This window comes from Macaca nemestrina, chromosome 2, assembly GCF_043159975.1.
Source record: "Macaca nemestrina isolate mMacNem1 chromosome 2, mMacNem.hap1, whole genome shotgun sequence".
Taxonomy (NCBI): domain Eukaryota; kingdom Metazoa; phylum Chordata; class Mammalia; order Primates; family Cercopithecidae; genus Macaca; species Macaca nemestrina.
The window spans coordinates 22,271,285-22,285,195 of NC_092126.1; the positions used below are offsets into that span (position 1 = coordinate 22,271,285).

The 13,911-nt window shown below is 38.8% G+C and overlaps 1 protein-coding gene across 4 annotated transcripts in view; it reads left to right on the forward strand.

The window, feature by feature from the left end:
- The window catches only part of LOC105488939 (N-glycanase 1), a 69,277-nt gene that overhangs the window by 11,955 nt on the left and 43,411 nt on the right, over positions 1–13,911 (forward strand). For all 4 annotated transcript variants that reach the window (XM_024795093.2, XM_071090806.1, XM_071090808.1 and 1 more), the window contains exon 3: positions 11,148–11,393. In XM_024795093.2, the coding sequence (XP_024650861.2) occupies positions 11,148–11,393 (246 nt within the window). The remainder of the gene's footprint in view (positions 1–11,147; positions 11,394–13,911) is intronic.

Here is a 13,911-nt window from a genome sequence, read left to right on the forward strand (position 1 = left end):
CCAACAAAGACAAAAAAGAATTTAAAAAATGATCAAAGCCCCAAGGAAGTTTGGGATTATGTTAAACGACCAAACCCAAGAATAATTAGTGTTCTAGAGGAAGAAAATACATCTGAACATTTGGAAAACATATTTGTGGGAATAATTGAGGAAAACTTCTCTAGCCTTGCTAGAGATCTACGTATCCAAATACAAGAAGCTCAAAGAACACCTGGGAAATTCATCTCAAAAAGATCATCACCTAGGCACATAGTCCTCGGGTCATCTAAAGTCAAGACAAAGGAAATAATCTTACAAGCCCTTAGGCAAAAGCCTCAGATAACCTATAAAGGAAAACCTATCAGATTAACAGCAGATTTCTCAGTAGAAACCCTATAAGCTAGAAGGGATTGGGGTCCTATCTTTAGCCTCTTTACATAAAATAATTGTCAGCCAAGAATTTTGCATCCAGCAAAACTAAGCTTCATAAATGAAGGAAAGATAGTCTTTTTCAGACAAATGTCAAGAGAATTTGCCACTACCAACCTAACACTACAAGAACTGCTAAAAAGGAGCTCTAAATCTTGAAATAAAACCTTGAAATACCAAAATATAACCTCCTTAAAGCATATATCTCACAGATCGTTTAAAACAATAAATAACATGATTAAAAAAAAAAACAGAAAACAAAGTATTCACACAACAACTAGCATGATCACTAGAATAGTACCTCACATCTCAGTACTAACATTGAATGTCAGTGGCCTAAATGCTCCACAGAATGGCAGAATGAATAAGAATTTACCAACCAAGTATTCTCTGTCTCCAAGAGACTCAATGCATAAAGACTAACATAAACTTAAGGTAAAGGGGTGAAAAAATATATTCCATGCAAAAAGCCAGCAGGAGTAGCTATTCTTATACAAAACAGATTTCAAAGCAACAATTAAAAAAAAACGAAGAAGGGCATTATATAATGATAAAAGGCCTAGTTCAACAGGAAAGTATTACAGTCCTAAATATGTATGCACCTAACACTGGAGCTCCCAAATTTATACAACAATTGCTACTAGACCTAAGAAATGAGATAGACGACAACACAATAAAAGTGGAGTCTTCAGTACTCACTGATAGCACTAGACAGGTCTGCAAAATTGACATAGAAGGGACATACCTTAAGGTAATCAAAGCTGTGTGTGACAGACTCACAGCCAACAGTATACTGAATAGGGAAAAGCAGAAAGCATTCCCTCTGAGAACCAGAACAAGACAAGGATGCCCACTTTCACCACTTCTATTCAACATAGTACTAGAAGTCCTAGCCAGAGCAGTCAGACAAGAGAAAGAAATAAAGAACATCAAAATTGGTAAAGAGGAATAAACTGTTGCTCTTTGCTGATGATATGATCGTATACCTGGAAAACCCTAAAGACTCATCCAAAAAGCTCCTAGAGCTGATAAGTGAATTCAGTAAAGTTTCAGAATGCAAAATTAATGTACCCAAATCAGTAGCACTATTAGTGCACCACAGCGACCAAGCTGAGAATCAAGAACTCCTTTTATAATAGCTTCAATAAAATAAAATACTTAGGAATATACCTAACCAAGCACGTGAAAGACCTCTACAAGGAAAACTACAAAACATTGCTGAAGGAAATCATAGACAACACAAACAAATGGAAACACATCCCATACTCATGGAAGGGTAGAATCAATACTGTGAAAATGACCATACTACCAAAAGCAATCTCCAAATTTAGTGCCATTCCCATCAAAATACCATCATCATTCTCCATAGAACTAGAAAAAAACAGTTCTAAAATTTTTAAAAGCAGCCTACATAGCCAAAACAAGACTAAAGAAAAAACAAATCTGGACAAATCACATTACTTGACCTCAAAATATACTACAAGACTATAGTCAACAAAACAGCATGGTACTGGCATAAACATAGGCACATAGACTAATATAATACAATAAATAACTCAGAAATTAAAGCCAAATACTTACAGCCAACTGATCTTCAACAAAGCAAACAAAACATAAAGTGGGAAAAGGACACCTATTCAGTGGTGCGGGGATAATTGGCAAGCCACATGCAGAAGATTGAAACTGGATCCTCATCTCTTACCTTATACAAAAATCAGCTGGAGCTGTATGAAAGACTTACATCTAAGACCTGGAACCATAAAAAATTCTAGAAGATAACACCATAAAAACCTGTCTAGACATTGGCTTAGATGAAGACTTCATGACCAAGAACCCAACAGCAAATGCAATAAAAACAAAGATAAATAGATGGAGCTTATACTAAAAAGCTTCTGCACAGCTAAAATAATCAGCATAGGTAACAGACAACCCACAGAATGGGAGAAAATCTTCACAAACTAGGCATCTGACAAAGGACTAATATCTAGAATCTAGAAGGAACTCAAATCAGTGAGAAAAAAAATCCCATCAAAAAGTTGGCTAAGGACGTGAATAGACAGTTCTCAAAAGATACACAAATGGCCAATAAACATATGAAAAAATGTTCAACATCTTTATCAGGGAAATCAAATCAAAACCACAGTGTGTCACCACCTTACTCCTGCAAGAATGGCCATAATTAAAAAATCAAAAAATAAGAGATGTTAGTGAAAACTTTTACACTGTTGGTGGGAATGTAAACTAGTATGACCCCTATGGAAAACAACGTGGAGAGTCCTTAAAGAACTAAAAGTAGATCTACCATTTGATCCAGTAATTCCTGTACTTGGATATCTACCCAGAGGAAAAGAAGTCATTATATGAAAAAGATACTTGCACACGCATGTTTATAGTAGCACAGTTTGCTATTGCAAAAATATGGAATCAATCCATCAGTCAACAAGTGGATGAAGAAAATGTGGAGGCCAGGCCGTAGTGGCTCATGGCTGTAATCCTAGCACTTTGGGAGGCCATTGTGGGTGGATCACTCAAGGTCAGGAGTTCAAGACCACCCTGGCCAACATGGTGAAACCCCATCTCTACTAAAAATACAAAAATTTGCTGGGCATGGTGGTGGACACTTGTAGTCCCAGCTACTCAGGAGGCTGAGGGGAGAATCACTTGAACCCAGGAGGCAGAGATTGCAGTGAGCTGAGATCATGCCATTACACTCCCACTTGGGTGACAAGAGCAAAAGTCTGTCTCAAATAAAAAAGTGGAATACTGTGGATACTACTCAGCTATAAAAAAAGAATGAAATAATGTCATTTGCAACCTGAATGGCATCAGCAACCTGAATGGAATTGGAGACCATTATTCTAAGTGAGGTAACTCAGGAATGGAAAACCAAACATTGTATGTTCTCACTTATAAGTTCTCACTTACAAGTGGGACCTAAGCTATGTGGACACAAAGGCCTAAGAACCATACAGTGGACTTTGGGGACTTGGAGAGGGGAAGAGTAGGAAGGGTGCGAGGGATAAAAGACTATACATTTAGTCGGGTTATAAGTGCATCAAAACCTCAGAAATCACTGCTAAAGAAATTATCCATGTAACCAGAAACCAACCCCTTCCCCAAAAACCTATTGAAATAAAAAAATAGAATTAAAAAAAATTAAAAATGCTTAAAAATTAAGCATAAGAATTTTTTTTTAAATTAAAGATCATTTAAAAATGATTACTTTTTTTGGATATGTGCCTAGCAGTAGGATTAGTGAATCATATGGTAGTTCTATTTTTAGTTTTTTTGAGGAAACTTCATACTCTTTTTCTTAGTTTACATACTAATTTGTATTCCCACTAACAATGTATAAAAGATTATTTGCTCTAGATCTTGAGGAATCACCACACTGTTTTCCACAATGGTTGAACTAATTTACAGTCCCACCAACAGTGTAAAAGTGTTCCTATTTCTCCACATCCTCTCCAGCACCTGTTGTTTCCTGATTTTTTAATGATTGCCATTCTAACTGGTGTGAGATGATATCTCATTGTGGTTTTGATTTGCATTTCTCTGATGATGAGCATTTTTTCATGTGTCTGTTGTCTATATGAATGTCTTTTGAGAAGTGTCTGTTCATATCCTTTGCCCACTTTTTGATGGGGTTGGTTTTTTCTTGTAAATTTGATTGAGTTCTTTATAGGTTCTGGATATTAGCCCTTTGTCAGATGAGTAGATTGCAGAAATTTTCTCCCATTCTGTAGGTTGCCTGTTCACTCTGATGGTAGTTTCTTTTGCAGTGCAGAAGCTCTTTAGTTTAATTAGATCCCATTTGTCAATTTTGGCTATTGTTGCCATTGCTTTTGGTGTTTTAGACGTCAAGTCCTTGCCCATGCCTATGTCCTGAATGGTATTACCTAGGTTTTCTTCTAGGGTTTTTATGGTATTAGGTCTAACATTTAAGTCTCTAATCTGTCTTGAATTAATTTTTGTATAAGGAGTAAGGAAAGGATCCAGTTTCAGCTTTCTACTTATGGCTAGCCAATTTTCCCAGCACCATTTATTAAATAGGGAATCCTTTCCCCATTTCTGGTTTTTGTCAGGTTTGTCAAAGATCAGATGGCTGTAGATGTGTGGTATTATTTCTGAGGGCTCTGTTCTGTTCCGTTGGTCTATATCTCTGTTTTGGTACCAGTACCATGCTGTTTTGGTTACTGTAGCCTTGTAGTATAGTTTGAAGTCAGGTAGCATGATGTCTCCAGTTTTGTTCTTTTGGCTTAGTATTGTCTTGGCAATGTGGGGTCTTTTTTGGTTCCATATGAACTTTAAAGCAGTTTTTTCCAATTCTATGAAGAAAATCATTGGTAGCTTAATGGGGATGGCATTGAATCTATAAATTACCTTGGGCAGTATGGCCATTTTCACAATATTGATTCTTCCTATCCGTGAGCATGGTATATTCTTCCATTTGTTTGTGTCCTCTTTTATTTCACTGAGCAGTGGTTTGTAGTTCTCCTTGAAGAGGTCCTTTACATCCCTTGTAAGTTGGATTCCTAGGTATTTTATTTTCTTTGAAGCTATTGTGAATGGGAGTTCATTCACTAGAAATACCATTTGACCCAGCCATCCCATTACTGGGGATATACCCAGAGGATTATAAATCATGCTGCTATAAAGACACATGCACACGTATGTTTATTGTGGCACTATTCACAATAGCGAAGACTTGGAATCAACCCAAATGTCCATCAGTGACAGACTGGATTAAGAAAATGTGGCACATATAAACCATGGAATACTGTGCAGCCATAAAAAAGGATGAGTTCATGTCCTTTGTAGGGACATGGATGCAGCTGGAAACCATCATTCTCAGCAAACTATTGCAAGAACAGAAAATCAAATACCGCATGTTCTCACTCATAGGTGGGAATTGAACAATGAGATCACTTGGACACAGGAAGGGGAACATCACACACCAGGTCCTGTTGTGGGGATGGGGGAGGGGGGAGGGATAACATTAGGAAATATACCTAATGTAAATGACGAGTTAATGGGTGCAGCACACCAACATGGCACATGTATACATATGTAACAAACCTGCACGTTGTGCACATGTACCCTAGAACTTAAAGTATAATAATAAAAAAAAAATTCAAAAAAAAAAAAGATTCTTTGCATCCTTGCCCACATTTGTTTTCTGTCTTTTTGATAATAACTATTTTAACTGGAGTGAGATAATATCTCATTATGGTTTTGATTTTCATTTCTCTGATAATTAGTGATGTTAGGCATTTTTTTCATATACCTGTTAGCCAATGGTATGTCTTCCTTTGAGAAATGTCTATTCAGATCTTTTGCTCATTTTTATTTTTATTTTTAATTATTTTTTGAAACAGAGTCCCACTTTGTTGCCCAGGCTGGAGAGCAGTGGCACAATCTCGGCTTACTGCAGCCTTTACCTCTCAAGTTCAAGTGATTCTCCTGCCTCAGCCTCCTGAGTAGCTGGGACTGCAGGTGCACGCCACCTTGCCCGACTAATTCTTTTGTATTTTTTGTAGAGATGGGGTTTCACCATGTTGGCCAGACTGGTCTCGAACTTCTGACCTCAAGTGATCCACCTACCTCTGTCTCCCAAAGTGCTGGGATTACAGGCGTGAGCCACCACGCCGGCCTCTTTTGCTCATCTTTAAATGAGATTTGTTTTTAGCTATTAAGTTGTTTTGGTTCCTTTTGTATCCTGGTTCTTAATCCCTTGTCATTTGAATAGTTTGCACATATTTTCTTTCACTTTCTAGTTTGTCTCTTCACATTGTTTGTTCTTTCCTTTGCTGTGCATAAACTTTTTAATTTGATGTGATGCCTTTAGTCAATTTTTGCTTTAGTTGTCTGTGCTATTAAAGTCATACTCATGAGGGCGGGCGTGGTGGCTCATGCCTGTAATCCCAGCACTTCGGGAAGCCGAAGTGGGCGGATCACGAGGTCAGGAGATTGAGACCATGTCTAACACGGCGAAACCCTGTCTCTACTAAAAATACAAAAAATTAGCCGGGCATGCTGGTGGGCACCTGTAGTCCCAGCTACTCAGGAGGCTGAGGCAGGAGAATGGAGGTTGCAGTGAGCCAAGATTGCACCACTGCACTCCAACCTGGGCGACAGAGCAAGACTCCGCTTCCAAAAAAAAAAAAAATCTTAGTCATGAAATCTTTGCCCAGACTAATTTCCTGAAGTGTTTTCCCAATATTTTCTTCTAGTAGTCTTATAGTTTAAGGTTATAGTTTAAGGTCTTACACTTAAGTCTCTAATCCATCTTTTTTTTTTTTTTTAGATGGAGTTTCGCCTCTTGTTGCCCTGGCTGGAGTGCAGTGGCACAGTCACCGCTCACTGCAGCCTCTGCCAGGTTCAAGCGATTCTCCTGCCTCAGTCTCCCGAGTAACTGGGATTACAGGTGTCCACCACCACGCCCAGCTCTTTTTCTTTTTTATTTTTGGTAGAGACAGGGTTTCACCATGTTGGCCAGGCTGGTCTTGAACTCCTGACCTCAGGTGGTCCACTCACCTCGGCCTCCCAAAGTTCTTGGATTACAGGCATGAGCCACCGTGCCTGGCCCATCTTTTTTTTTTTGAGATGGAGTCTTGCTCTGTCACCCAGGCTGGAGTGTAATGGTGTGATCCTGGCTCACTGCAACCACCGCCTCTGGGGTTCAAGTGATTCTCTTGCCTCAGTCTCCCGACTAGCTGGGATTACAGGCACCTACCACCATGCCCGGCTAATTTTTGTATTTTTAGTAGAGACGGGGTTTTGCCATGTTGGCCAGGCTGGTCTCGAACTCCCTACCTCAAGCGATCCACCTGCCTCAGCCTCCCAAAATGCTGGGATTATAGGCACGAGCCACTGTGCCCAGACTCTAATCCATCTTGATTTGATTTTTTTATATGGTAAGAAATAGATGGGTTCTGGTTTCATTCTTTTGCATATGGATATCTGATTTTCCCAGCGTGCTGGGCTTTTGAAAATGGAGTATGAACCTAAGACCTATCCCAAAATTTTCAACTATGTTAAAATTCTGGTTACTTTTAGGCCCACTTGTCTCTGAGGCTGCATTCTTTTTTATGACAGTTTCTGAGAGTGATGTTGAAATGAAAAAGATTGGGTTCCAAATGGATATGTGACCCTACAGTTTATCTCAGGGAAGTAGTTTTCCACTAGGAGCCATACCTGCCCCCTCCACCTGCACCTCTTTCTTCAACCTGTTGAAGATGAGAATGGGAAATTTGCTAGGGCAGTTTGGTTGTTCTGTTGACTGGATGATATTTTCAGCATTTAGTAGTCAGGGTCAGGTTTGCTAAATATCCTGTAGTAAGAATTGTCTCAACAAAAATTCCTTGAGAAACAAATTTGTTAAATACTAGAATTCTTTTTGATTTCTCTTTTTTTTTTTTTTTTTTTTTTTTTGAGATGGAGTTTAGTTCTGTCGCCCAGGCTGGAGTGCAGTGGCACGATCTCGGCTCACTGCAACCTCCGCCTCCTGGGTTCAAGTGATTCTCCTGCCTCAGCCTCCCAAGTAGTTGGAATTATAGGCACCCCCCAGCCAATTTTTGTATTTTAGTAGAGACGGGTTTCACCGTGTTGACCAGGCTGGTCTCGAACTCCTGACCTCATGATTTGCCTGCCTCAGCCTCCCAAAGTGCTGAGATTACAGGCGTGAGCTACTGCGTCCAGCCTTTTTTTGTTGTTGTTTTGTTTTTTGAGACAAAGTCTCGTTCTCGTCCCCCAGACTGGAGTGCTATAGCGCTATCTCGACTCACTGCAACTTCCACCTCCTGGGTTCAAGTGATTCTCCTGCCTCGGCCCCCTGAGTAGCCGGGATTACAGGCACCTGTCACCATGCCTGGCTAATTTTTGTACTTTTAGTAGAGACAAGGTTTCACCATGTTGGCCAGGTTGGTCTAGAACTCCTGACCTCAGGTGATCCACCCACCTCAGTCTCCCAAAGTGCTGGGATTACAGGCGTGAGCCACCGCGCCTGGCCTCTTTTTGATTTCTTAAAATGTTATTACATCTAGTGCATTAAGCTTATAATTTTGTCCATTTATGAAAATAACAGTGCTGTTGGTTAAATTTTTTGATTTAGACACTTTGACCATAATTATATCTTCTTTTAGGACTGGTTGTAAGGAGATTGAAGGGAAGGGAGCATGGCATGAGCAGCATTTCTGTCTTAATGGGGCCCTCTCTGAGTTGTGGACTGAGACTGTATCTAAATAACCTGTCATGCTCTTTTTCCTTCTCTGTCCATGGAGTTATTTGCCTTTCTCAGTGCTGTTCCAGTAACAGTATGAGATCAGATGCCTCTATATTTGGTTTTAAACCAGATGTCTGGTTTCTCTTCCTAGGCCTCCTCCTAGATGTAGGAAGATTCTTTCTGATGTTGAAAAAGCATTGTGTTACAATTTTTGGCAGTCGTCTAATCGTTACAATTGTACAAATGTTGTCTGCTTATTCCCTTCAACTATTTGTTTAAGCTCGTGGGTTTTGGTCTCTGTTCAGTCGAAGATGGAGTCAGTTATAGCATAACGATTAAGGTCATGGAGTCTGAATCTCTGCTCTGCCAGTTATTCTGTGGCTTCGAGCAGGTTGTTTAACTTCCCCGAGCCTTTGTATTTTCATATAATAAATGCGTATTGGCCAGGCGCGGTGGCTCACGCCTATAATTCCAGCATTTTGGGAGACTGAGGTGGGCAGATCACCTGAGGTCAGGAGTTTGAGACCAGCCTGACCAATGTGGTGAAACCTTGTCTCTACTAAAAAATACAAAAATTAGCCAGGCGTGGTGGCGCATGCCTATAATCCCAGCTACTCGGGAAGCTGAGGCAGGAGAATCGCTTGAGCCCGGGAGGCGGAGGTTGCAGTGAGCCGAGATCGCACCACTGCACTCCAGACTGGGCAATAAGAGCAAAACTATCTACCAAAAAAAAAAAAAAAGTGAGTATTAATCTAATACCTACTTTTCAGGGTAGTTGTTAGTATTACTTGAGATAATGTGTTTAAAATGCTTAGCATTTTGCTTTAGGAGGCTGAGGTGGGAGGATCATTTGAGGTTAGGAGTTTGCGATCAGCCTGGCCAAAAGAGAAAGATCCCTGTCTCTCCAAAAAATAAAAAAATCATCCAGGTGTGGTGGCATGCACCTGTAGTCCTAGCTACTGGGAGGCTGAGGATGGAAGATCGCTTGAGCCCAGGAGTTTGAGGTTATAGCTTTGATCACTCCACTGCACTCCAGCTTAGGTAACAGAGGGAGACCCTGCCTCAGAGAAAAAAAAGCCTAGCACAGTACCTAGAACACACAAAGACAATACATTGTAGTTATCTTTGTTATAGCAATTATGAATCATACATGGAGCTTGCTGGTCTTTTCCAGCTTTTTAAAAAGGATTCAAATGAAATTGACTTTCATGTCATTGAGTAATGTCTTGTTCAGTTGATTCCTATAGGTCTGCCGTCACCAGGGAAATTCAGTAATATTGTCGATTTTGGAGTTTAATTTAAATGCTCATGATCTGCAGGTTGTGTACTGCAGGCTCTAGCAACTTTTTTTTTTTTTTTTTTTTTGAGACTGAGCCCGCTCTGTCACCTAGGCCGGAGTGCAGTGGTGTCGTCTCAGCTCATTGCAACCTCTGCCTCCCAGGTTCGAGCAATTCTCCTGCCTCAGCCTCCCAAGTAGCTAGGATTACAGGCACCTGCCACCATGCCCGGCTCATTTTTGTATTTTTGGTAGAGACGGGATTTTGCCATGTTGGCCAGGCTGGTCTCGAACCCCTGACTTCAGGTAATTCACCCATCTGGGCCTCCCAAAGTGCTGGGATTATAGGCGTGAGCCACCATGCCCAGCTGCAACTTTTTATCTCATTTGCAGTTGGAGAAATTACTGTTTTAACATTGTTTGTTCTCAGTATCCAGAAATTTGATCGAATAAATTTTCATTTCATTTCACCTTTTTTCTTGTTTTGTAATTTACTGTTTTACATTATAGAATTTGTTGTAGCATTTTATTTTAAAGCATTCTCAGCGTATTTGTAGGTATTCTTTAAATGAATCATTACTCAAAGACATAGTTTTAATTTTTTTTGTTTTCTTCAGATTACCTTTCTATTACTGTTAACCATCCATACTTTTGGATTGACTATCAGGGTGTACTTTTTGTTACCTTGGAAAAATTAGTGGGCCCCATATACAGACTTCTAATCATGTAGCTATTCTTTAAAGACTCAGATTAACAAGATTCAAAGGTTGTTAGATAACTTCTTATTGGTTTTATGTGACCCTGGGTTCTTTTGTGTGGCTGTATCTCTACTGTCATTATTATTTCATAGGGAATTTCATAGAGAATAGTAGTATCATATACTATTGCAGAGAGGATAGGAATATGCATTTTTGCAACCGTTATGAGGCCATCTGACTTATTATTTCTAGAAGATCAAATATTTTTTCCTGAAGGTCCTTTGAACCACATTAAATAGGCTAAAGATTAAATGCCCAAAAGGAGATAAATTTTTTTTATAATTTTGTGGTTTATGTTTAGGCATTATTTACCTTAGACTGTATTTAAAAATAACAATAATGGTAAGAAAACAGTATGATTTTAGAAACATGCATTCTATACTATTGGTTTCATTATACGTCTGTGTGTGTGTGTGTATGTGTGTGTATGCACAAAAGAATGAGCAGAGGTTCACATTTTTTCTAATTTTATAAATTCCAGGGAGAAACACATCTTATCTTTCCTAAAAAAGCTTCAGTGGAGCAGCTGCAAAAAATTCGTGACCTGATTGCCATAGAGAGAAGCAGCAGATTGGATGGCTCAAATAAGAGCCACAAAGTAGAGTCATCTCAGCAACCTGCAGCCAGTACCCAGCTTCCTACAACACCGTCTTCAAATCCCAGTGGGTTAAACCAGCACACAAGGAACCGTCAAGGGCAGTCACCAGATCCACCATCTGCTTCAACGGTAATGTTAGAATTAAACCTTCTTTAACTGTTTCTTTCAAAATGTTGAAATAGCAAAAGCTTTGGAATGTGTCATGATTTATTCCTCAATTTATGCACCATATTTTATTCTTGGTTCTTATAACTCTAAAACATCCAAATTTCTTCAGCTCTTTAAAAAATTGTCAGATTTCCTCTACTGCATTAATACTTCTGATCTAAATTATACCTGCTGCCATTCACTGTGGGGATATTTCCAACAACACAGCCATTATCAATACCTTAATTCAATAAAAAAGCTTCTTTAGGTTTAAGGTAATTAAGAATGCGTTAATTTAATGATAGTGGATGCTGGCAAATTAGTGAAATTTTGTTATTGGTATACACCGTATATATACTTGTGAAGAACTAAAGTCAAACTTACAGGCATTCTTGATAAGCCGAAATGATTCTATTTGATAGGAAATTATCCTGTTTACAAAAATCCCTTTTGACCAAGGTCCTTACGTATTCTTCTCCTAAGTTTTTACTGTCAGAAAAATTCTTGTGATAGTTCTGTAAGTCTAACAAGCACCTCAATGGATTTTTATGCCCCCTGAGATCATGTGCATTCCATTTTGAATACCTTAGGTCTTCATCAGTTTTGCAGTTAAGGTTGGTACAGTTACAGAAGCTCACTTAACATCCTTCTTGGTTTTTAACACCTCTTCTTAGGAGTTTTCCAATTACAGTGTTAGAATAAGAATTTCCTACTTTATCTTTTTAATTGCAGTATTACAGTTTAAAATGCACATAGCGCAAAAAGTTTGCAAACTTTTTTTTTTACAAAATATCTCTTTCCTGGGCTAAGTAGTATTTTGTTAGTGTTCTGGCTCAGGAAAGCCATTCACATTTTCTGAATCTTCTTTAAACTCTTTTTTTGTTTGTTTGTTTGTTTGTTTTTTTGTGGAGACAGAGTCTCATTCTGTCCAGGCTGTAGTGCAGTGGCACAATCTTGGCTCACTGCAACCTCTGCCTCCCAGGTTCAAGTGATTCTTGTGCCTCAGCCTCCTGAGTTGCTGGAACTACAGGCACGTACCATCACTCCTGGCTAATTTTTGCTTTTTTTTTTCTCTTTTTGAGATGGAGTTCTTGTTGCCCAGGCTAGAATGCAATGGTGCGATCTTGGCTCACTGCAATCCCCCCGTCCCGCGTTCAACAGATTCTCCAGCCTCCGCCTCCCGAGTAGCTGGGATTACAGGCACCTGCCACCACACCTGGCTAATTTTTTGTATTTTTAGTAGAGACGGGGTTTCTCCATGTGTGCCAGGTGGTCTCAAACTCCTGACCTCAAGTGATCTGTCCGCCTTGGCCTCCCAAAGGGCTGGGTTACAGGCGTGAGCCACCTCACCCAGCCCTTTTTTTTTTTCCAGTTCTTAACCTTACAATTCAGATATAGTTTCAGGTCTTTAAAATCCTGTCAGTCACCAGAAAGCCTCTAAACACTACACTAAAAACAGAATGTCGTTCTACTGGCAAAACACATTCTAGTGTAGAAGAAAGTAAACTTTCTCAAAGAGGTATGCTATTAATAGGCTAGTATATATTAATTCTTACTACTCTAGTCCTTCAGACAAAATATCTTCTGTATTTCTTAAAGAAGTTGAGAGAAATTAGAATGAATCTTGTTTTTCATTGACAACTCTTGGTTATTTGTGGATCACTTGAATATACGTATTTCTTAAAAGTGTTTTGTTAATTATGCTTTTATCATTAGTTGCTATACTACAGAATTTGACAGTTTTCTTCTACCTTGCCCATTTTGAGTGGAGATACTGAGAATTAAAATGTACCAAAGTCAGGGAGCCAGAGAGATAGTTTTTAAAGCATTTGACCTGTGTATAAACTAGATAAGTCCTAGTGAACTTATAACTATTTTTTTTGTTTTGTTTTGTTTTGTTTTGTTTGTGTTTTTTTGGTTAAAACTATATCAAGTAAAATGATGATGTATAAGTCAAGATGATAGTCACTGATGTTGACATTTGCCAGTAAGCTTTTAAGATACAAAATACTGGAATATATTGATGCTGAATAAATGATGATAGTGGTGGTGATTATTAGAAAGTTAATCTTGCTACTTTTTCTGGGCATTTTATGTTAATAGAATTACATAGTATATAATCTTTTGTTTCTGACTTTTACTTTGCGTAACATTTTTGAAATTCTTCATATTGTAGGATATATCAGTATTGTGTTCCTTTTTATTGTTGAATAATATTCCATTTTAAGGATTTGCCACATATTGTTTCCATTCATCAGTTGATGGACATTTGGGTTGTTTCCCATGTTTGCCTATTATGAATAATGCTGCTGTGAACATTCACATACAAATTTTTGTGTAGACATGTGTTTTTATTTCTCTTGAGTAGATTCCTAGGAGTGGAACCACTGGGTTGTATGGTAAGTTTATATTTGTTTTTAAGAAATTACCAAGCTGTTTTCCAAAATTGTACCATTTTACCTTCTCATCAGAAATATGTGAGGCTTCCAGTTTCTTAGTA